This window comes from Talpa occidentalis, unplaced genomic scaffold (assembly GCF_014898055.3).
Source record: "Talpa occidentalis isolate TD23 unplaced genomic scaffold, MPIMG_talOcc4v2.1 talOcc4.10, whole genome shotgun sequence".
Classification (NCBI taxonomy): domain Eukaryota; kingdom Metazoa; phylum Chordata; class Mammalia; order Eulipotyphla; family Talpidae; genus Talpa; species Talpa occidentalis.
The window spans coordinates 7,653,102-7,677,656 of record NW_023600993.1 but is presented as its reverse complement, the minus strand read 5'-3'; the positions used below and the strand labels follow the sequence as shown (position 1 = coordinate 7,677,656).

Sequence of the window (24,555 nt, the reverse complement as noted above, 5' to 3'; positions counted from 1 at the left end):
GGTGTCCACTGAGATCAGGCTGGGCTGGCAGAGGGACAGTGGAGGCAGGACCGAGGATTTGGGTTTGGCAAGGTTGCTGTCACTACCAGCTATATGCCCCGGGAGTGCCGCTTGGCTTCTCTGCACTGCTCAGGGTCAAGGTGGATTCCATTACAGCTGTCGCAGTAACAGCGGAAGCTACATTCCAGATTCTGTTCTAAGCACTTTCGTATCCCGTCACCCCGTTCCGTGGGGGGAACCACATCCCTATGAGGTGGTACAGTTTGGTTTATTTTACAGATGAAGACACTGAGGACCAGAGAGGCTGAAACTTGCCTGAGATCATCCATCCAAAATCATGGCTTCTCGGGCAGGTCTCGGCAATTTCTTGCAAGGGTCCAGGCTGCCACCAGAGGGCCAGGCACAGCCTTTTCAGGGTACCCAAGCCCCAGAAGTGGGACAAACAAGAGCAGTTCTGTAGGGACTGTACTCCAAGGGGAAGGAGTCCACGCTGGGACCCAGTGGACCTTGGTGAGGAACATGAGTTTCCATCTTGGGGGTGATAGAACATTTGATCTGAACATTTGATCTGAACGTGCTCTTTATAAGTTGCTTTCAGCTGCAGTGTTGAGAATAGATTTGGGGGGGAGGGGTGGGCCGAGTAGCAGCAGGGAGACCCAGGAGGAGGCTGCCATGGATGCCCATGTGAGGGCTGTCGGGGCCTGGAGCACGGTGGTTGCCATGGTGACAGAGCTGTGGGTGGATGCCAGGAATGTACAGGAGGCAGAATCCCAGGGTCCTGCTGCAAGTGGGCTTTTACAGGCACCTGACTCGTCATACACTCCATAAGGGCTGGGATTGAGCCCCTGAGAAGGAGGTGGGGCTCTTGCACCAGTCTGACCTCATGCAAGTGTGAGTGCATCTTGGGTGGGGCCGTAGCTGATGGTTGGAGGGAGCCAGGGGCAAGGGCACTAACTTAAAGAGCAGGTGGGCCTGGGCTGGCAGCACCTACAGATGAGACAGGTCTGGTGCCAGAGGAGCACCTCCTGCTGCACTTGAGGAGACGCCCATGATGCCAGGGTCTCGTTGGGAACCAGAGCCTGGAGCCAAGGGTCTCAGGGAATTTGTTGCTACCTGGTCCATCCCCAGTGTTTCCAGTGGACCTGGGGATCCAAAGGGCAGAGCCAAGGCTCTTTAGGGAAGACGACAGGGAGCTCACCCCAGGCCCTAGAGGGGAAGAGCTTTCTCCAGTGCCAGTGCCCGCGTGAGCAGTAGCTGGCCACCTCCCCACTCTGGCCAACTGCCCCCCTCCCCCCCGTGCCTTCCAGTCCCAAGATCCTGAGACCCAAGGAACCCCCCAAAAGGCGGAACCGCCCCTCCTTGGTGAGGAGGCACAGGGGTCATTCCCTGAAAAACAGCTCCACTCGGAGGGAGTCGAGTCCCACATCCTCCAATTATGCTCCCATCCAGCCGGCCCACAATGGGCCGCTCAGATAACCATCGGGGGCTGCACAAATGAGTGCTGGAACAATGCTGGCTGCGTGGGCTATTTTTACAGTAGCCATACGCCTGGCCGGACCCCCGTGTCGCCCCCAGGGAGTGGGGCAAAGAAAGGCCTTGCGGATGCCGCCGCCGGTCTGCACTCCGGGAGACAGAGGAAGGGCTCCCGAGCCGCCCGTCGGCTCCAGGAAGCCTTTTCTTGGTCTGCTCACCGCCAGATAGCAAAACAATTGGGGTCCCCCACCCCGAGGCAGGGAGAGGAAGGAGGTGTGAGGACAAGGGGGGTTCTTTTGTGCCTCTGCTCCTCAGAGCACAGCCCCTGCTGGGGTCAGACCTGCCCCCACCTCACCTTAGACAGCCACAACTCACCCCTGTCCCTTGGCTGGGAAGTGGCAGAAGCAGGTCTGCACTTAGCATCAGCTGCTTGCACACGCGTTCTGGCAAACACTTCCAAAGTTCTAAGGACCTACTGTGCACCAGTACACAGCAGTGGCTAAGACGGGTCCTGTCCCTTGTCCGTGTCTGTGCCAGTGGAAGAGGAGACTGTTAACTGGAATCAAGGACATGAACAGACCTCAGATGGTGCTGCAGCACCCTGGCAGGACCAACGCTGCCTTCCTTATTCCTTTGCCTTTATCTATTCTTGACACAGGAATGAGGCCCTCCTGGAGACCTGCAGCTGGCGCAGGCATGGCTGGGTGGGAGCCATTGTTTTCCATGCAAATCTGAAATTTGGGGCGAGTGTCTGTTCATTTCTAGAAGCTTTGGAAGGTGCCTTAGAACTGCCAAGTTGAGGGGGGGTTGTATTTTGTGAGATGATGCCTGGTCTGAGATGGCTTCATACTTACCTGCCTTTGGGTGCCCATGAAGCCTCAGTCACCCAGCCGGCGCTTCTGTTCTGCAGGTACCCGGGGACATGGACGCTGTCCACTTTTGAATCTTACGGTTCCCGATCACCTAAAGGGGGGCTGAGTCACTCAGGATGTTGTCAGGGCAGTGGACAGAAGTGGGGATCGCAGGCCCCTGCCACATACCCGGGCAGGTCAGCGCCGGCCGGCGTGAGAGGGAGAGGTGGCGCCGAGACACGCGGCTGTCGGCTGCCCGCCCATCTGGCTGTCTTCTCCCCACAGAGATCCAGGAAGAGATGGCCACCAAGGAGAAGCTGCAGTGTCTGAAAGACTTCCACAAGGACATCTTGAAGCCCTCCCCAGGGAAGAGCCCGGGTACGCGGCCCGAGGACGAGGCGGAGGGCAAGCCCCCACAGAGGGAGAAGTGGGCCAGCAAGATCGACTTCGTGCTCTCCGTGGCTGGCGGCTTCGTGGGCTTGGGCAATGTCTGGCGTTTCCCGTACCTCTGCTACAAAAATGGTGGAGGTGAGCCTGGGAGGGGCAGATGGGTATGTGTGGGGGTGGGCAGAGCGTTGGTCCTCTCCAGGGCACCCCTTCACCCCCGCCTTGACTTCCCACCATTAAGCCTGTGCATCCCAGCCCCACCCACCTCAGAAACCAGACGGAAGCACGGCAGGTGGTGTCCCTCAGGGCTTTACCGTGCGCCTTTGAGCAGACCCCTTACCCTCTCTGATCATCCGCTTTGCCTTTTCTGAAGAGGGGTGTCGAGGCCAGGCCCATGCCTGCCAGACCCCAGCCCACCGCAGGTCCCCTCATCTACGTGTCTCCGCCTGGCAGTATGCGCGTGCACACTCCTAAGGCTCCTCGCGGAGCAGCAAGGGCAGGAGGACAGGCAGGCAGGGGGGCTCACCTGCGGCTGCCCAGGGTCGAAGGCGTGTCTGTCAGCGGACATGGGCAAACGCGGTGCCAGCCACGTTAGGACACACTAATGTGGGGGGTTCTGCCATCGACTCGGCTTCTTAATTGCCGGTGGGGCCAGGCAGCTTTGGGACTTTGCACGCCTAGACACTCCTCCAAACAAAGCACATGGCCCAAGTCACCCACAGTTTCAAAGGATTTCTTGAGCTTAGTGGACAACTATTAGGAACCCTTACCCTCACTCTGCCCTGTATTCCTTGGCTCCCACCCTCTCTACACTCCTGTACCCATCCATCCTAGCTAGTTTTGAGCTTCCTGCATTGGGCAGGTGAAGGTGAAGGGTAGGTGAAGTCTCAGCAAGGAGGTTGTATTTGAAATGCGGCTTAAGCTCTGACTGGTGCTGACTCAGGGTGGATGTGAGAAAGCAGGCAGGCAGGCAGGCATGCGGTGTAAGCAAAGGCTTAGGTTGAAAGCACCTCGTAGATTTCAAGGTGAGGGCACACTGGCGATCGGATGCCTGCTGCACAGGTGAGCTGGTCTGGAGGATTTTCAACCTGGTCTAAGAGTTTGGCATTTATTCCTCACCATGCCCCCCTCATTCTCTGATTCCATCAGTCAGCAGCCCGGGAGCTGGTGCCGCAGTCGCTGAGAGCTGCAGCCTGACCCTCACCCACTCTGTTCTTTCTGCAGGTGCATTTCTCATACCGTATTTTATTTTCCTGTTTGGGGGCGGCCTGCCTGTGTTTTTCCTGGAGGTAATCATAGGCCAGTACACCTCTGAAGGTGGCATCACCTGCTGGGAAAAGATCTGCCCCTTGTTTTCAGGTAAGTACAGGACAAAGGTCACCTGGGGCCTAGTCTTCTATGGTTTGGCACATTTTTATTGAGCAGTTTTTATTTGCCAGGTACATTGGAGCCTCATGCCGGTCACTGGGCACTGTGCCTGAGCCCAGCGGCCAGCACAGGGCCTTCGTGACGCTGCAGCTCACCCCTGCTCAGTGTGCGCTGGCTCCCCCGGCTGTCGAAGGGCAGCCTTGCTGGCCTCTGCTTAGCAGCTCAGTGTGGCCCTGGAGACGCGCTGGGAGTAAGGACCCTCCATCTGGGTTTCAGCCCCACTTCCTCCTCCTGTTAACTCTTGTGACTTTGGGAAAGTCACTTAATCTCTCTGTCTCCATTTCCTCATCTATGAAAAGAAGTGACGTGCTTCTTAGGGTTGCTGTGAAGACAAAATGACATATGCACGTAAAAGTGTTTTGTCCACTTGATAGTAAGCACCAAATTAATAGTTGCTATTATTGCTTTTATGACACAGAGTCCTGTGCCTAGTACCCAGTATGCACTCACAAAGGAATACTGTTGTGGGTATAATTGACAGAGGCGGGAGTTTGTGTCACCCTAGTCATTGTCTTCCATATAAATCTATCCTTCCATCTGCCCATCCATCCATTGAACCTTTATTCTACTAAGCTAGTCAACAATTAAACTATCCAGCTACACGTTCACTCATTCATCCATTTATAGACCTCACCTTCTGACTAATCACTATCTATCTACCCACCCAACAAATCAGATATTCACCGATCTTATCAGTCCATCTAACCATTCTTCTAGCCATACAACCAGCCAACCAACCAACCAGTGATCCATCTGTTAATCCATCTAATCATCCATTAATCTACCCCTCTTCCACACATCTGTTGACTCATCCACCTAGCCCATTTATCTGTCCATCCATCCATCCATCCATCCATCCATCCATCCATCCATCCATCCATCCCATCCATCCATCCATCCATCCATCCATCCATCCATCGTCCAGTCATAGTACAAGTATTGGCCGGTCACTGTTGAAGGGCCCTTCTGGCCCTTGAGTGTGTAGCCGTGTGGGTCTGGCCTCCCTTCTGATGCTCATCTTGCTTGCTCATATCCACAGGCATCGGCTATGCCTCCATTGTGATTGTGTCACTCCTGAATGTCTACTACATCATCATTCTGGCCTGGGCCACATACTACCTGTTCCAGTCCTTCCAGTCAGAGCTGCCCTGGGCACACTGCAACCACAGCTGGAACACACCCCACTGTATGGAGGACACCACACGCAGCAACCGGAGCCTGTGGGTCAGCTTCAGCGCCAGCAACTTCACCTCCCCTGTCACCGAGTTTTGGGAGTAAGACTGGTCTCACTGCTGGATGGAGTGGGAGGGCCCGGGTGGGGGCTGAGAGACAGCTTGTCCTCCATCTTTCCTCTAAGGCTGTGGGAGTCACTAACTTGGGGTAGTGGTCGGGGAAGGGTGGTCAGACAGGCCTGGAATTGAATCCTAGTTCTGCCATTTTACTGGCTGTTGACCTTGGCAAATCACTGCCCCTTTTTGAGCCTCAGCTTCTTTAACTGTCAAATGACGAGAATGAATTGTCCCAGTGCCCATGGATGGGATCTCCATGAAGATTGTTTCCCAGAGGCAGGTATGTCATGTCTGGAAATGATCTAGTTTGCTTAATTATTTTTGAAAAAAAATGTAGTTGGCACATCGAAACTGTTATTGCAGAGAATAATGCATATATGAGCTGAATTAGTTACTCAAGGGAAAAGCTTAGTAGATAGAGCCAAAAATATCCATCCGTTAGCTTTTGCTGCGTAACAACCACTCCCCACTTCAACAGCAGCTATTTCTTTGGCTCCTGGTTCTGTAGATTGGCAGTTTGGGTTAAGCCTGTCTGGCAGCTCTTCCAGGGATGGGCTGACCCCTGGCCAGGGTGCCAGGGGCAACTGGTCTACATGATCAGCACGCAGCAGGCAAGCCTGGGCTTGTCTGTAGGTGGCTCTGCCTTCCAAAAACAAATGGGAAAGCCCCGGTGCATCAATTTTGTTATCTTCCCACTAGCCAGAGAAAGCTGCAGACTAACCCAGAGTCAAGAGGTTAGAAATGAAAGGACAGAGAGTTGTGGAAACGTTTGCAATCGGCTGTCGTCAGCTGTCATTAACTCCAGGAATCTACACCCAGGGCAGAAAACAGAAAGGTAGAACGGAGGCCTGAAGTTTGGGTAGCTGTCAGCTGACAACACAGGAAGGCTAACCCTGTGTTTGGAGGCTGACCAGAAATACCTTTGTGCCTCCCTTGCCCACTCTTTGTGAACGGGGGCAGTTGGGGCTTCGGCTGGGGGTGGCCCTTCTGATCCTGGGGCTAACTGGGAACACTTGCGTGAGGTTGAGAGCCAGGGCTGGGACACTGTTAAGGAAGGGTGGCCCCTGATCTTCACGAGATGAGAACCCCTGACTTTCGTGTGTGCCTTTGCCATTTCCAAGTTGTCTCCACCTCTTAGAATCCAAGCCAGGAGGAGCAGGCCCACAGGAGAGGGAATCGCCTCCTGAGTGCACCTGCCATACATGCTTTTGAGGCCAAGGCTGGGGAATCGCAGTCAGGAAAGGGTCAGTGGGTCTCACAGGGTGCAGGGGCCCTTGTCCCTGTCCTGACCCAGGGTGAGGCTCCTGGGTCCCCAGACTCACTTGGACTGAAGCTTTTTCTGTGGTATGTTCTCCCCTTGTACACAAAAGAAGGCATTACCAGCACATTCGTCATCCTTGAGCTCCCCGCCCTCTGGAGAGCTGAGTTTACAGACAAAGAAATGTGGGCACTTCATTCTTCTCACTTGAATGGGGCCTGAGACCACAGCCCTGTCCTTTCTCTGCTGTTCCTGGCACAGCCTGACCACCCAGGGCCTGCCCCACCCAGGACGCTGGCATCCAACCAGCCACTCAGGCGCCCGCTGGGGGCGTTGCCTCAGACCCGGCTGGTGGCCCAACTTCGACCCTCGCTGCCACCCTGTCTTGGAAGGTCCTTTCCCCTCTGGGCTTCGGTGTGCTCATCTCCATGTGGGGCCATCCTGGCACTGCCCTCCAGGCTTGTAGGGTTGCCCCAGCTGGCAGTGCCCAGGCAGGAGCTGCCTGGAAACCTGCTCAGTAAGTGTGGGCCGTTGTTACTACTGTCCTCGGTGGATGCGTGGTAACCGTCACGCGCTGGGGAGGCAGTAAGAATAGCCCTACTCAAATGCCCTTAAGGTCCCCATATTGCAACAGGGACTTCATCCCTGCCCGTCCCCAGACTGGCCTCTCCTAGGAGATTCTTGGGCTGCTTCCCTTCTCTTGGTCATGAAACCCGGAAAGGAGAGAGAACTGGCATGCAGTCACTGACTCCCGTGAGCACTGCCAGGGACTTGCCCCTGTCATTTTGTGTCATCTTTCCAGAGGCCCTTTTAATTAGTGAATGTCTAGGAATCCTGCCAACGCCTTTCTTCCTCAAACCTCATGTCCAAGTCCCAGGTCCTCTCACTCTTCCTTCAGGGTATAGCCAGAGTTTGAGCACCTGCCCCACCTGCACAGCTGCCCCCTTCCCCCCCCCGACCCGGTACCGCCAGCACTGGCTTCACTGCTTTCTCTGCCTTACCCACCCATCTCCAATCAATTGTGAATCCAACATGTCGGCTCTCAACCCAGGTTGAGACTCTAGTAGGTTCCCCCATGCTGTTATCCTGCCTCACCAGAGAGGATTCTCACACAGCCAGAACATGCTCACTGGGTGCTGATGCTTTTTATTAATTACGTACCCACCTTCACTGGACTGCCTGGAGCAGCAAGTTGCTGCCTGGCCTCATTGAAGGGGTCACATGAGCTGGACATTGAGGGATGAATAGGAGCTCACCAGGCTGTCAAGCAGAGAAAACAGATATCCCGAGCAGAAGAAACAGCCCACAGAGAGGCATGGCATCCCGAAAGCACCTGCACGTTTGGGAACAGCAACTTGTTGGTTTGGCCAGAGCATAGGACACAGGAGACCATGGAAAAGGATTGAAAACCTCAGATACTAGGTCGATGAGTCTGAGCGAGGAGGGCTTACCTTGGAAGGATATAAGAAGAACACTGGCATGATTAAATCTGTTTTCTAGACCTTACCCAGGGAACATGCTGATGGGAGAGAAGTTGACATGTCCTGAGTGCCAACTGTATACAAGGCCTCTGAGGCCTTAGCCCTCAGTAGTCTAGGCTCCCTTGGCAGTGAAACTTAGTTGAGAGAATTTCCCCTGAAAATAGTCACTGGCTCTGTGAGCACCTTTGGAGTTTCCCTGGAGAGTGACTTGCTGGGATATTACTGAGCTGTCGCTGGCTGGTACCAGTTGAGGGGGCAGAGCAGTGAGACTCTCAGAAGGGGGTCTCTACGCCCCTTGTGCCAAAGCCCAGCCACAGCCATTGTTTGCCTTCGCTTCTCTTACTTGCTGCTGACAGTTGGGTCCCTGAGCTGTCCTTTCTTTTGGCAGAAGGTGCCTGACGGGTGCTGCGAGCTCCCTGGAGCCGGAGATAACAAGGCTCTGTGGGAGCCCTGACTTCCTCCTGGCTCTGGACCTGGCAGGGCCTGTTGATCTCCCTCTTTATAAGAGGAGGCAGTGGGTACAGTGGGTGGTGCTCCTGGAGGGCTGACTGGCTCCCACCCAGCTGCATGACCTGCTGGGTGGGCCTGGCACCTCAAGCGCTAAGGCAAGGGGTGTGCTGAAGACGGCCTCCAGATGCCAGGCGTCTGGTTAGACCCTGAACACCAAGAGGTTAAGCATCTTGTCCAGGGTTACACACGTCACTAGACGGAGCCAACCCTGGATGCCACCCAGTCCACTTGTCTGTGTCCTTACCCATCACGGCCCAGGGCAAGCCCACCATCACAGGAAACACTGTACCATGCATGCATGTGACCCCACTGTCAGCTTACGAGTTGGGTTTTCTCTTGGCCTGGACCCCTGGGCCAAGCTAAAGCTGCAGTCTCAGCGCAAGTCTGTGCGATGCCCTTTTCCAGATCCCTGGGAAAGCCACCGGGGCCCATGAGACGGTCATTTCACACCAGGTTCATAATTTAACTGCCTCGCTCCATCCCTGCTCTGGGGTCAGCTCTGTCCCCAGGGTCCTGCTTCCCACCCAGTCCTGCAAGACGGGCAGGGCCAGCTCTGGCCAGTTGCCCTCCATCAGGCTGGAGCCGTGCCTTCCTCCCCAGTTCCTCTGGAGCCCCCTGGGAACTCGGCACGTATCATTAGACGTTATTAGAATCAAAGAAATGAGTCATATTTGCAAACAAGCCCTGCTCCGCCAATCTTCCCCTGCAGCTGTCGGCAGGGGGAGGCGCTGGGGAAAGACTTGCGCGGCCCCATGCTCAGGCGGATGGACTTTTTTATAATTGTTGCCTCCGCTGGTCTCCAGGGAAGAGCCATCGCCAATAAATGGCTGGCCGGGAGTCAAAAGGAAACGATTTGGCCCACTCGGAGGACGTATTTACATCTCTGAGTGCCGGCTGGACGGCAGCGGGGCGGCCGACTCAAAACAGACGTCCAGGCGATTCTTTTTTAGATCCCACCCTGGAATGAATCATTACTATTCTTGGACAAGAATGCAGCTCACCTCTGGGTCTCCTCCCTCTGTTCATGATGCGGAGAAGCCTGGGACGCCGGAGGCCCTCTTGAAGGGCAACGTGGGACCCAGCATACGGTGGCTGGTCCCCAGGGTGGCATCAGAAAAAAGGAACCAGGCCAAGGTTGATTTTCAGCACAGTGATTTCAGGAGAATACCTGAACCTCTGAGCCTCAGTTTCCTTGTCAACCAAATGGCTAATAATAGTTCACTCAACTAATGTCTGTTGAGCACCTAGTGGGTACCAGGCACTATTTTGGCTCAAGACAGACAGAAGCCTTGCCTCCACAGAGATCACATTCTAGGAGAGACATTAAACAGTAGCATAAGTAAAATTGTACTATGACAGCCATGATAAGTGATGAGAAATAAAGCCAGGGCAGGGGCAGGAGAGTAGCCAGGCATGCACTTTCCATAGCCCGGCCAGGTAGGGCAGTCCTGGCAAAGGGGCATTTGAACTGAAACCTGAAGTGGGTGGGTGTGGCATGTCATGTAATGAGTAGCCAAGGGGATAGCCAGTTCAAAGGTCCTGAGGCAGGCACAGAAAACCAGTTCAGGGAACGTAGCAGAAAATAGTGTGGCTGAAAGCGGAAGTGAACAGGCAATACAAGAGTGAGGTCCCAGTGTGTACATCCAGTTTATCCTAGATACATCCCATTTACACCCTCTGCTTCCTTATTAACGCTCCCCCTCGTGCATTAAAGTGTCTGGGCTGAATGATATAGATTATCTGCCTGCCCTTCAGGGAGGCCAAAAGGAGGGCAGGTCAGGAGGGCCCTCTTGGCCAGGAAGGAGGGAGCCTTGAGAGGATGTGGTGCAGAGGAGGGCCTTGCCCTGACTTGGGGTATTGATAGATTTCCTCTTAATGAGAGGCTATAGAGGGCGAGAATGGAGGTTGTAAGACCAGTGAGGGGGCTGCAGAAATAGTCTGGGGAGCAATGGGGGGGCCCAGACAGGGATGGTGTTATCGAACAGATATGGCCAGATTTGGGGTCACTTATGCAGTCTTCTGGGTGGTTAGAAGGTGGGGGGGGCAGTGCACTCTGCTTTATTGACCACTCCTGGGTTCTGCAGGGGGAGGGCTCAATAGCTCCTCTGCTCTGGCCGAGGCCACCGGAGTGCGACACAGAACGGACTTATGGAGGGTCCTTCAAAAATGGGTCCCCTGCAAAGCAATTCAGGCGGACCCGCACTGCTGCCCTGAGATGCTTTTGGAAAGGATGTTGGTCACTGGCACGCAGCCCGCATAGGGCTCTGTTATGACAACCCCAGACTGATGAGACACAATTCATTCCATTCCTAGGACGTCTGCACGGCCCATTACAAACATTTTCAAGAATTTAAAATAAATTTTATAGAAGTGATGTGTGCACATTATAAATATGCAAACAGTTAAAAATAAAAGCTAACTGGTGCTCAAGTCCCCTCTGCCACATCCTCACCAGGTGCCCCTCCCCAGCCTCTTGTGTATCCTGCCAGAAATAGTCCTCGGTTTATTCAAGTCCCTGTGCACCACCCCTCCCCTCACACAATGGGGAGCGTCTGTGGGCGCCTTGCTTGGTGCACCTACTTTATCTCCAGGCTATAGCTCCTTATCAGTACACAGGGAACTTGTCGTCCTCCTGTTTCTCCGGTCATTGCCGTGATGAATAGCTGGGGTGCGCCCTGTCTTGAGCCAAATGTGATAGTTGTAAGAGACTAGAGTCAAAAGTGGAACTGCTGGGTCAAAGACACAAGTCTCGAATGTCACCCATCGCCGCAGTGGGGTTCTGCCAGGGACTGCCATGGTGCAGAACCCAGCATGTGACACTGGATGCATGTGGTCGCCTTCACTGGTCTGCTGCCCACAGCCAGCCAGCCAGCCTCCCATCTCATGATGGGGGCACCTCCTCAGCACTGGCTGAGCACCTACTGTGTGCATGCCTGTGAGAGCCTGGGCTTGGCTGTCCACAGTGAGGGTGCCAGACACGACCTGCGGTTAGTCTGGAGCACCAGGGTGCAAGGTGGGGAGTGGAAAGGGCTCCTCTGCCACTGCCACTCTGCTGGGCAGCCATGGGCCTCATGGGAGGTGCTGAGCTCTGGAGGCACACAGGCAGGGTGCAAAGCTAGTACAGGTGCACCCGGGAGTTGACTGACCGATGGCCGCCTCCTGTGTCTCCCACATGACCTGGCTTGCAGCAGAAACTAGAGATTCTTTTTTTTTTTTTTTTTTTTGTGGGACCCTTGCCGGTGGCCGGGGAATGAACCGGCGCTGCAGAGGCTGCAGGCAGCCTTGCAGCCCAGCGCTCAACCGCTGCGCCACCAGGGGAGACCCTTGAGATTCTTTTTATGATTGAAGCTCTATTTTCTCTCTTCATTGGTGTATTGAGAGCACTGGCCTGCGTGTGGGGTTTCTGCCGCCTGCTAGACTGTGTGTCCATGGGCACTTGGACCCTGGCCTCGACTTTCCCCACCTGTAAAATGGGTGCATGATCGCTGCCTGGACTAGGTGAGCTGGCAAGGCCTGTGCCAGGGGGCCGTCATGGCCCTTGTATTGTTGATACCACTGCGTGCACATGCCATCCGAGGTAGGGACGCCCGCCCATGTCTCATGGGTTGATCCAGAGTGACAGTGAACTTGCCGTTCATCCTGGTTGAGGTCTTTCTTTCACTCGTTAGGTACTTATTGCACCCCTACTATGTGTTGAGATCATAGCAGTGAACCCGAAGAAAGGCCTTTCTTGAAAGCCAGTTGAGATGGGAATCATGGTTTTATTCAAGATCCCCATGTGGAAGTTTCTTTGAAACAAAAGGGAAAGGAATGAAAAAGTCTTGATGTCATGGGTGGTCCAAGAACCCGGATTCGACCTTGGGGATCATCTTGCCAGCTGGCTGAGAGTGAGATGGTCTGGGCTGCTTTCCCAAGCAACATCGTGGGGCAGGATCTCTGTTACCGTGATTTGCAGAAGAAGAAACTGAGGCTCAAAGTTCCAGTCCCCTTTCTGAAAGAGTGGTCTTCAAATAGTTTCCTTAGCAAGAAAACCAGCCCTCCCCGGGAGAGCCACTTCCCCGTCTTCCATAGTCTGGCCTGGAGACGCACTGGGCAGGCGAGTATCAGACTCGGGGCAGGCGTCAAGTCCGTGTGCTTGCCCTTGGGCACGGCTGTAGCAGGCATAGCTCTGGGACAACAGGGACAGTGTCTGGGCTTTAGGTGTCATGGTCCCTGCCCTGGTTTCTGATGCCACTTGCCCTCGGGATGTGTCTGAGTAGGTGCTGGCATGCAGTGTGTGCTGGTCACGGGTTCTTGACTCCAAGACCTGGACTCTGCCGTGCAACGCTGCGCAGGGCTGATGGCTGCCCTGGGTTCATTGTCCGTCAAGCTACTGACCGCCTCCTTCCAAGACCTTCCCCACCCTGGCCAGGAGCAAGGAGAAAACCAGCTCTGCTTAGGTGCCAGCTTTGCGCTGGGAGCTGTCCTGGCCTCCTTGATGGCAGGAGGTCACAAGGACTATGTATGTCAGTTTCTGGCCACGCCGTAGTTGGTGCTGACGTGGGTCTCCTAACAACAGTTCCTGTGAAGAGGTGGGTGGGCGAAGTGCAGCCACGGAGGGAACAGACACTATCTTCTTGAGGTCACATAGTAGTGAGAGACCTAGATTAAAAAACAGGAGCAAATAATAAAAGAGGTATGTATGGGGGAGGGTTGTTGCCATTTTAGAGATGAGACCTAGGTCTGGGAGGTGGGATAACTAACCCAAACCAGTGATGGCACAGGGAAGCTGAGTTGAAACCTCATGTTTGGTCAAAGAGGGTACTGAAGAAGGATCCCCAGTCACTCAGGGCTCAGGACCCTTTTGACAGATGAGGAAACTGAGGCTCATGAGTTCCTTAACTTGCCTGAGGCTTGGCCGAGTTGAACCAGGTTTTCTCGTTGCCATGCCACACTCTGACATGAGGTGAACTGTGCCCCGAGAACAACGGGGTTCCAGGGCTTAGAGTGGCCAGGTGGCTTGGCTAGGGGCTGCCCAGGCCTTGGCTCTACCCCCGCCGGCCTGACTGACCTGTGCTCTGTTTGCTTGAAGGCGCAATGTGCTGAGCCTGTCCTCCGGCATCGATGACCCCGGCTCTCTGAAGTGGGACCTGGCTCTCTGCCTCCTCTTCGTCTGGCTGATCTGTTTCTTCTGCATCTGGAAGGGCGTCAGGTCCACGGGGAAAGTAAGTTGTCCTTCTGTCCCTCCCCTGCCTCACAGGAGGCCTTCTCCCAACTGGCCGGACCTAGCGGGGGACTTGTGCTGACACATCAGTCCTCCGGAAGCACTTGCCCGTTTCCTGGCCAAGATTCTCTCCCCCATGTCCAGTGACTAGCTCTGGATGTTTAACCAATAGCTCGAAAAACTCCCCTCCACCCAATTTGAGCTGCACTCACTGGGGTTCCCATAGAGGTGCTGGCAGTTAATGCAGACAACAAAGGTTGAAGTTGTAACTGACAAATTAGCTGGGAACTGTTCACAATAATGTGGACTCCTGCCTTGCAAAGTTAGCTCTGACTTCATTCACCTTCTGCTTCCTGGGGAGCTTATTAGAAATGCAGAGCCCTGGGCCTGCCCCAGGCCCACAGCATCAGCATCGCTGTTGAACAGCATCCCCCACGACCCACATGCCGAGACTGGAGAAGCACTGCGGGGATTTGCGCTGCCAAGTCAGACTAACTGAATTACCTTACAAGTAAAATTTTATCTGGCAGCTAAGATGTTAGTTATTAAGGAAACTGTTCAATGATAATGAAGTCCTTCGCTCCTAACCAAAATGTTAGTTGTTAACTAAGAGTATTCACCATCGCTGAAATATTTGCTGCTGATTAATATGTTACACGGTGACTAGGATGTTAGCTATTAACAAAGATGGTAGCTGATAATTAAAATGTTAGCTTGTCATTAAAGTTTTTGGTAGAACTGGTATATTGGCAATAATGAAAATGTTTGCCTATAAACAAAATGTTACTTGTTAACAGAGCAGAACAGTGGCCTGATACCCAAGACACAGGCTGATGTTGGGGTCACTGAGGACCGGTCGGTACAGAGGGGGTCTGCTAAGATAGGCGTGACCCTGAGCAGAGCGCTGAGCTACAGCCGGCCTGCCTTTACAGGTCCTCTCTGTCCTTCCCCCATCATCCGTATCTTGACGGGGGAAAACTCCTTAAGATGAAAAAGCCCAGGAGTCCAGTTGTATATTAAGGTGGCGTTGGGAGTGAGGTCGCTCGGGAAGGGCCTTGCATGTGACTGAGATCAGCGTGAAGGACCGTGTTCTCGCCTGTGAAGAGTCCTTTGGCGAAATTATGGGTCTGAACAAATCGTAGCATTAACTGCTGGCCACTGTGGGGCAAGATCTGGGATCCCAAGTTGCAGAGGCAGAAACGGGGAGCACTCCTGGAGGGGGCCTGCATGCCATGCTCCCAGCAGTCCTAAAATGCAGTCTGGGGAGGAAGCAGACTAGGCTTCAGAACCCCCCACGTCCCTCCCAGGGACAGTGGAGGTGGAGGGCGTGTACCCCACCTCCTTGAAATATGCCGTCACCTGTGTCATCCCATTTCCTCTTACCATTTCGTTACCTTGCTCGACCCACTTCATTGCCTTTCTTTAAATGATGAGGGAACTGAGCTCAGTCAAGGGCAAGTGGCTTATCCAACATGCCTCCATTTCCTCGCATGGAAAATGGGCAGTAGTGACGGTTAAGGTGAGGGGTATGAGGGACCTAGCTTAGGGCAGAGCCCGTGTAGTGAACACCAGCTCCTTCTTGCTGCCTCCATTTCCCCACTTAGGTTAAGTGTCAGGAAGCTTCTAGAGCACATAGACCCCAGCTGTGCTGGAGTCACAGTCACCCACTCTGCGCTCCTGTGACTTGACCTGCTGGGTGCTGATGGATGGATGGGGCCAGGGACACACAGACGACGCAGACAGTCCAGGCCAGATCCGCTGGCTTTGCCAGATGAGTGTCTAAAATATATAGGAGTCTGATGGTAAGACCGATGGGAGAAAAGAACATGGCAAGGCAGGACAGGGAGTTCTGGTATAATTATAAATAGGATGGTCAGGAAGGGTCACCACGAAGGCCATTAGGGGGGTACAGCTGTGAAGGCAAGTCTGGAGGTGAGCCATGTGGATATCTGGGAGAGAAGAGGATTCCCAGGAGAGAGAATAGTCAATGCAAAGGCCGGGAGGTGTATGAGCAGCCCCTTGTGAAGGATGGAGAAGGCCAGTGTCCATCAGGAGCAGTGAGCCACGTCTGAGAGGGGTGTGAAGGGACAGAAGAGGCTCTAAGGCAGGAGTAGGGGGTGCTAGGCTGCCACTGTGGCCAACGAAGACGTGACTTGACAGAGGTTCCCCTACCCCACCCCTGGAGACAGCCTCCTCCTCAGGCGGCTCCAGGCCCCTGAGGGGCAGGCGTGGTTCCCAGAACAATAGCAGGGCCTGGGCCAGCTCTGAGAAGCCAAGACAAACACAGCTAGGCTCAGCGGACTTCCTCTAGCCCCATGGCCGGCCTGCCGCCACCGGCCATGGCTTCCAGCCCTGGCACGGACCAGGCTCACTTACCCCGTGGGTGCTGGGCCCACAGGCAGCAGCAGGACAGGCCCCATGCTGGCCAGGGCCCTGCTCCAGTGGCTGACACTTGTCCAGCAGGGGCTGGATGGAGGGAGAGCCAGGCCTTAGAGACTCAGGACACAAGTTCAAGTGTTTCTCTGAGTCTCAATTTCCCTTTTTTGTGATTTTCAGCATTCCAAGGGCCGGAAACTTGGCCCAGAACATGCTGTGGCTTAATTCATTCAAATAGTGATAATGGCCACAGATGCTGTGCAGCACACGAGTGCCAGGCCCCTCCCTCTCAGTGCTGTTGATTAGCTTGTTTAATCCTCATGATGTTCTGTTGTGTGTGTGCTTATTGGTCCTGCTTTACACACGCGGAAATGGGTGCAGAGAGGTTAATGAACTTGCCCAAGGTCACACAGCTTGTCAGTGACCAACTTAGGATTTGAACCTGGGCCATCCAGCTCCTGACCTTGGTGCCTTTTGCTTTTCCAGCTGCTGGCTGCCGCCTGTTCTGTGCTGGCCTGGCCATGCAGTGGGGCACGATGCTGGCAGGGTCCTGCTCTTGCCACTTGTGACAGGAGTTCAGAGCCTCACACAGGAAGTGCAGCTCCAAGGGGGTACATTCCTGGATGTGAGCACAGATGCTCTCTTGATCACCAGCCTCTGGGCAGGCTCGTCCTGTCTGTGTTTAGAAGCCAAGAGGTGGGGTCCAGCCTACAGCCTGTGTTCTCCCCTGACATGGGGGTGTCTGAGATCTGCTGGGCCCTGCCTTGGGGCCAGACATAACCCATGATCCCTCATTGCTGGGAGGGGTAACCCAGCTGCCCAGGCCTTCACCCCCAGAGGAAGCTGGGGCGTCAGCCCAGCTTCCTCCTGCCTCGAAGGCCACCTTCTCCCCATATCTCTAGGGAGGAGGAAGAGTTGTCCTTGCAAGTTTCCAGAGCAATTGGGCCACAGGGCTTTTGGGTCGAGGGCTCAGAGGAGCCACGGAGGCTCGCCAGCAAGAGTGGAAAAATACCATGTCCCGTGGCAAAGCCTGCTGGGCCAGCGCCAGAGGCCCACTGGCGGCGCCTGGCACCAGCCTCTCCCTCGAGGATCCCAGGGGAGTCACGGAGAAGTTGAGAGAAGGGCTCTCAGGGGCTCAGCCTTAGAGTGGAGAATTCTGCAAAACAAGGGCAGTTTTCCAAAGAGGCAGCTGAGGTGGTGGGACTAGCTGGGGTGTTCTGCTCTGGATTTGGGGAGAAGCAGCGTGCGCACGCACGCGCGCGCACACACACACACACACACACACACACACACACAGAGGTTGAGGGGTCTTGAAGCCAGGAGGCCTAGATAAATCCCATCTCTGCCACCTACTAGCTGTGTGACCCCAGGCAGACGACATCACCTCTCTGGGCCTCAGTTTCCTCCTCTAGAAAGTGCATGTAATAATAGTACCTATCTCCTCAGGTGCTTGTGAGGATTACATGTGTTCAGGCTCACAAAGCTCTTAGTGTCTGGTACACAGTAAGTGCTACTGAGTGCTTGTTAAATAAATTAAATACATGGAAACAAGGAAGCCACCCCCATCCCCAAGAGGTGTCCGGTGTCCCTGACACAAAGCCCTCTGGCCACAGTCAGCCTGGTTGCCCGGCCTGTGGGTTGGCTTTGAAGTGGCCGCCCTCTGGGGAGGGCCTGCTGTCAGCAGCTATTGTTCAAAAGTCCCGGGTGTGGCCCACTGCAGGGTCCCAGAGGTGGGAACATGTCGGGGGGCCTGTCTGCAGGAAGGGAGGAGCAGCCTGTGGGGCAGGCAGGTTTGCTTTCTTCTTTCACCCCCTCTGTGGCTTCCTGACCTGCCCCCACCCTACACGCTGCTTTCTTGTCCTGGGGAAATCATGAGGATTTTTAGCTCCAAGGAGAAGGAAATAAGGATGGAAATAAGTTGGCTGTGGAAACAGGCCCAGAGGGAGACGGGGTAGGGGTGGGGACACAGGCACTGCAGAGGCATCTATGGCTCCTCATGTGTGGCCAGCGAGGTGGGCACATGGGACAGGTAGACAGATGTGACACTGGGAGGTGGCAAGGGCAGGACAGACCCAACCCTGTCTGCGCCACCTGACCCCCACCCCTTGGAGCAGAAGAACTGGAGGGAACCTCAGCCTCATCTGGCCCCTGCTCCCCGTCCATGTGGGGAGATGAAGCCCAGAGAGGGGCAGGGGCTTGCTCGAGGTCTCCCAGCAAGCCTTTCGCTGAGCTCGAGCTCTTACCCACGCTCCCTCTGGCCTTTGGGAGGATTTGAATCCATTCTCCTCCACGGTCATCATCAGAGCAGGACGGAGCTGCTCTGCCACCCAAGTGTCAGGTCACCTGGGCAAGCATTGTCGCTCTCTGGGTCTCTGTATCCTCACCTTCAAAAGGCCGTGAAACTACCTCCCAGGCTTAAGGCAGGACCAAGTGACGTGAGTTGGTGCATTTGAATAGCCCAGGTACACAGACAGTGCTTAATAAGTGCTGACTGGAGGTGATGGACTGGGGGCAGCAGAACTGGAAAGACCTAAGAGCTTCCTCCCCATTTTGAAAGTCCTTGGCTGCTTATTCCCACTGGAAGGGACAGTGGTCACGGAGAAGGCTGCCTGTCTCAGTTCCTGGTGTCCACGGGCCTGGTCTGCCGTGCCCCTTCCTCTCAGCAGTGCCGCCATGCTCCTCTGTGCTCTGGTCTGTTTCCTCGCCAGTGAAGTGGGTCCCTAAGACCCTCTGGGAGTCAGAGGCTCTGAGCAGCTGAGCAACTTAGGTGGACTGTGCTTGCTGCGAGATCCTCACCAGCCAAGTACCGTCCCTGTACCCATGCTCCAAAGGATGCGCCCCCGCGGCTCTGGTGCAGCCAGCCCTCTGTAGAGAGGCCCCTGCGCCTCTTTGAGTGACAGTGTGGGGCTTGTGCCTACGGAGGCCTTTCTCAGCTGGTGCCCTGCTAGAAATTCCAGCACCTGTTGGTGAGGCACCTTCAAGATTCCCCCTCACAGGGAGAGGAGGGCAGGTCTTTGGGGTTGGAAAGGCCAGCCTGGTCCTCTGGCCCCCACCTCATGTCTGACCTTGGCCTGTCTGGGATGGGCTGCCTGACCCAGGGAAGCCTGGGGGCCTGCCTCCCAGTCCCCAGGAAGTGGAGGGCCTTTCCCAGGCAGGCCAGGGGGCCCTGAAGTTCCCAGGCAGGCCCGTGTCTTAGTCCCTGCATGCCGCTGCTGTTTGAGTGGTGCCACAAGCAACAGCCTTGATGAGGGCTGCCGTGGTTCTTACCTCCTGTTTCACACATGAGGCTACAGGCCAAGGAAGGTTCAGCCTCATGGCTGAGGTCGCACGGCAAGTGAGGGGACAGAGCTGGGGTCTGCACCCACACTGATGCACTTAGCTGTGCATCACGCTCACAGGTACAGGGTTAGCTGATGTGATCTAGGGGCCAAGTGCCAACCTCCTGGCTAAGCCTTTCACACACACACGTGATAGTTCACTCTTGTTTTGTATTTTCCTTCTCCACCCTTTGGGAATGTCAGTTCCACGAAGACAGAGCTTTCCTTTCTTTTCTGTCCACCGCTGTCTGTGCAGGCCCTCCGTATTCAGCAAAGACGTGTAGATGCTTCTCATCCAGTCTCAGTAAATCTATGAGGCCGGTGCCTAGGTGACAGGTGAGGCAACTGAGGCCCGGAGAGATTGAGCAACGTGTCCAAGTGACAGAGCAAGTGATAAGAATCTTGGTTCCAGAGCCGTCTCGGTGCTCGGTGCCGTCTTGGCACCCCTGACGTCCTGTTCTTCCTCGCAGGTGGTCTACTTCACAGCCACGTTCCCATTCGCTATGCTCCTGGTGCTGCTGGTGCGTGGACTGACGCTGCCTGGTGCGGGCGCAGGCATCAAGTTCTATCTGTACCCCGACATCAGCCGCCTCGAGGACCCACAGGTACCGCGGGGCAGGCGGTCCCCTCCCCAGGGCTGGTCTGGGCAGGGTGTGGCGGGAGCTGGCAGCACCGTTCAGAGGTTCTTGGGTGCAGCATCCAGCTGGGCCGCCGGCCCTGGTACTTTTCCACTGGGCTGTGGCGGGTTGTTCACGGCGCTCATGGACCTTCCAGCTGTGTGTATCTTTTCACGTTGAGGCCTCCTGAGGCCAGCCAATTATAGTGTCTGCTTTAGGCATGGCGCCAGGTGAGAGAGAGAATCTTTCTGAGCTGCTCTTCTCCTTGGACCTGGCCTCTGCCCGCACCGCTGGAGCCCTGTATCGTGGACATTGTAGATTGGCTGGCTCCTTGGCTGAGGATCGAATTCAGAGTTGGTGACCTTTTGAAGGTCAAGGGGCAAACACCAAAAGTCCACCACCTGGCATGCAGCCACATCCCTGCGGGGGGCCAGAGAAGCTCTGGAAGGTTTTATTGGCACCTTGAGGACCTTTTGTCCCCAGGAGCCTCAAACTCGTTGGAACCACGCCTGTTTGGGTTGGGCCTCCTCCCCAATGTCCTTTGCCCTCAGCAGGAGGGGGCCAGCCTTGGAGGACAGCTGTCAGGCAGCTTTGTGGCCCTCAGGAGCTTCTTGCTGAAGGTTCTGGAGAAGAGTGTCGCTTCCACAGGTCCATTAGAGAGTTCCTCCCTTTCTTACTCAGGGGTCCCTAGTCAACAATTACATTAACAATGGCAGCTTTGACTTAGGGACTTACCACACGTCTGGCTGAATCTTCACTCTTTGAACCCACAGGATAGCTCTGCAGGGCAGGGCCATGGAGCACATTTTACAGATGTGCAGAAGCTCCAAGAGCCCTGTTACCTTCCCAGGGGTCACACCATGGTCGGAATCTGTGTCCATGTACTTCAAGAGCCCAGTCTCTTTGCACTGATGCTTCATTCTTGGGAGGTCCTACTTCTGGGGTTCCTTCTAGCTCAGTGTTACCCTTGAAAGGCAACTTAGATTCCCGTGAAGATGCTACAATTGCAATTGAGACCCTGTACCTTTCAATGGGCATTCCCTGCCAGATGACCAGGGACCCTCGCCTCCTCCTCCTCCAGGAAGCCAGCTCTGATAGCCCTTCTCTCTCTTCTTGCCATCTCCCACCCCGTACCCCTAGGTTTGGATTGATGCAGGGACCCAAATATTCTTCTCCTATGCCATCTGCCTGGGAGCCATGACCTCACTGGGGAGCTACAACAAGTACAAGTACAACTCATACAGGCAAGTGTCGCGCCGGCGGGCCTGGTGGACCTTAGAAATGATGATGTTTAAACAAAAAAGAGAAGAAGTAGGGAGCGTGGCTTCCTTGTGTTGTGAATTAACTTGCTCCCTGACATATGTGTAACTTAGGGACTGTTTGCTGCTGGGATGCCTGAACAGTGGTACCAGTTTTGTGTCTGGCTTCGCAATTTTTTCCATCCTGGGCTTCATGGCACAAGAGCAAGGGGTGGACATTGCTGATGTGGCTGAGTCAGGTATGGTGGTATCGGTGGCAGTGGTGGTGGGCACTGCCACCTAGTGTGTAAGCCGAGTACTGCAGGCATGAAGCCAGACCCCAGGGTGCTTGGGGGGGCACGAGCCTGGTTTCCAAAATGGACCCCCCCCATCAAGATGTTTCCCAAGTATCAAGAGTATATAAAGCTAAATTTTAAGTACTTTCATTGCAATTTGGCCCAAGGGGCGGCAGAAACATGGGGGTTGGCTAAGTTGGGGAATATTTAGCTACTTTTTTGTGGTCTTCCCCCTTCCCCCACCTCCCCCAGAAAACTCCCGGTTTCAGCAACAGCCACCAATCGGCGTTCCATCACCACCTTCTCAGCTTTGGTTTCTGTATTTGCACTTTGCTCCTCGCGCCCCCTCTAAGTGAGCTCGTTCATTCATTCCACCTGAGTTTCTACCCTGTGTCAGGCACCACCGTAGGCACTGGGTAGGGGAGAGGCAGTGGGCACGCAGTCTGCCCTCTGGGACACTGACAGGTCCAATTTGGGGCCATCACATTACCCCTCAGCATGTGAGCCCTGTTGGGACGCTAATCCTGGCACACCCGCAAGAGGAGGGGAGTCTCAGAGTCAGTCTCTGCAAAGCCTGGGGTCTTGGGCTGGGATCCTGGAGCTCCGTCAAGATGGTTCTGGAAACAGAATTACGAGGTCTCAGAACCACAGAATCTCAGGGACCTAGATTCTAGCATTTGCCATGGATCCTCTAATCCTGCACTTGTAGCCGTCACACTGCAGGGACTTAATTGTGGGACTTAGGCCCCCAGGCCCCTCCCCTATATGACCGCCCTTTTGGCTTCTCCACTCTTCCCCAGCACTGCCCAACCCACTTGCAAGTTGGGGGGTCAGCTGCCTGCCTCACCTCCTGATTTCTCATAACCTCTTCGGGGCCACTTGGAGGCAGGCAAGGGTCCTGGACTGACTCTCTGGCCCCAACAATAGAGTAAGGTCTTAGCTCCAGGCACCAGTACAGACCAGGCTCAGGCACAGCCAGATCCCCCAATTGGTGTCATCCTTGCCCTTGCTTCCCCCAGTTCCCCAGGCAGAGAGCCCTAGAATTGGGGAGGTATGGTCAGGGATAGAACTGGGCTCTGGGACAGTCTGCCCAACACATGCTGGGTGGGTCCTCTGACATGAGGATGTACCCTCTCCGCCTCCCCATCAGCCTAGACACTGACAGCCTCTGGCCTTGCCTGTGTGAGGACATGTCTGGACTCTGACCTCAGAGGCCCTGGGCTCTGCTCTGCTTAGGCAAAGACACTGCTCTGGGAGCAAGCCAACTTGTACCCCAGGCCGCAGGACCCTCAGCAGGTCCACACCTCGGCCCCACCAATTTCTCCACTGCCCCAGTCCTAAGCCGGACCATCCGACATAGTTTTCCCTCCCGAGAGCCCCAAAAGGTAGGCCAGAGACTGAGGACACAGAAAGTCATTCCAGAAATATCCACGCCCACTTGGGAGTTGCATAGTTAGCATGACACGAGGGCAGTGTCTACCACCCCCACAGGTGGCTTTCTTTAATCAAGGGCTCGCAAACCCTTTTGGATTGACTGGGAATCAGCAGGACCATGGGCCAATTTGGCGGAGGGCGATATACCTTGATTTATATCAAACCGATCTTTCTCTGTGGACAACTAGGTCTTTTTATATCTGTGTCTCTATCATCGACCTGAGTGGCTTTCTTCCTCTCCGTCCACTTCAAAGGCCTTGTCATTTATTTCCCACGGTGATGTCTGAACAGCCAACACATCCAGGGTGATTATTTCTCTAATAAGCTTTTAACAAGCACCATATTGAGCGAAGTGCATCTGAACCAGAGAATTATTTAGCCGAACGGAGTGCACACGAGACGTGGAGTGCGCGTCCCCGCGGGGGAGAGGCTGCAGAGGGGCCGGGGCGCCGCGTGCTCTCACACGACTTCTCTCTCTAGTTCCCCACTCAGACCCTCGTCCTGAGAAAGGCAAAACTGAAATACAGAAACGAGCGCCTTGAGAAACTTGACCAGGCCCCGGCGGGTGGGGGGTGGCGGGGGGGCCCCATTTTACATCTGTCTCGCAGTCGGCTGGACTCTTCCTCACGCAGCGACCTGGACCCATGGGGGCCAGAGGTCACGTGTTGTGGGGACGGGGTCCCGGTCCAGGAGGAAACTCGGCTCTGTCGCAACTTGGACTCCTTTCCCCACGTCACGTGGAATTTCCTGCCTCTGCCCCAGTCGGCTTTTCCTCGGGTCCCATGGACTCTGGGCCTCAGAAGGACTCGCCCTAGCCCACCACGTTTGTGGTGAACTCCGGAGGGGCTGTGGTTTCTGGCTCCCATGCATTTCAAAATTTTGTGGGATTTTTTATTTTCCAGCCCTAAAACATCCATTTGGAGTCTAATAGCTGCTTTAATTTAACACGCCTCTGGCCCTTTTTGTTTCACATTTTGTAGACTTTTTTTTAGTTGTGAATTTACTTCATTTTCTTGGCACAGGTCTTTGAGGCCGCCGTTCTGACCCACCACAGGCCCCACCCAGCTCAGCTCCTCCCCGGCACCTCCTCTCAGCGGCGGGGTGGAGACGTTGTCTCGGCAACTTTTGCAGTCAGTGAGGCAGGGCTCCTGTCTCCCCGACCCTGCCCCCAGATTCTGTCAGCCCCTCTTTGGAAACCAGAAGCCCTTTCCTAAGGAAGTGGTATCGGCATGGAGAGTCTGCACTGACGGCTCCTTGGGAGTCATTTCCGGTGACCTGCCCCTCATTTCTCAGGGGAAACTGAGGCTCTCTCTGGAGGGCGCGTGGCGATGTAATTGGAGATGGCAGAATGAGAACTGAGGGTGCCTGGGGGTCTCCGGACCTGGGGTCTTGCCCGG

The 24,555-nt window shown here is 55.0% G+C and overlaps 1 protein-coding gene across 2 annotated transcripts in view; it reads left to right on the top strand.

Moving 5' to 3' along the window:
* The window catches only part of SLC6A6 (solute carrier family 6 member 6), a 73,222-nt gene that overhangs the window by 34,085 nt on the left and 14,582 nt on the right, over positions 1-24,555 (top strand). The window contains exons 1-8 of one of the 2 annotated variants that reach the window (XM_054699996.1): positions 739-891; positions 2,610-2,852; positions 3,936-4,070; positions 5,179-5,413; positions 13,749-13,881; positions 20,044-20,178; positions 21,331-21,434; positions 21,564-21,688. In XM_054699996.1, coding sequence (XP_054555971.1) covers positions 2,624-2,852; positions 3,936-4,070; positions 5,179-5,413; positions 13,749-13,881; positions 20,044-20,178; positions 21,331-21,434; positions 21,564-21,688 — 1,096 coding nt within the window. In that variant the 5' untranslated portion in view covers positions 739-891; positions 2,610-2,623. Of the gene's footprint in view, positions 1-738; positions 892-2,609; positions 2,853-3,935; positions 4,071-5,178; positions 5,414-13,748; positions 13,882-20,043; positions 20,179-21,330; positions 21,435-21,563; positions 21,689-24,555 lie in introns of those variants that run through there. The other variant, XM_037523652.2, reaches the window with a different exon arrangement.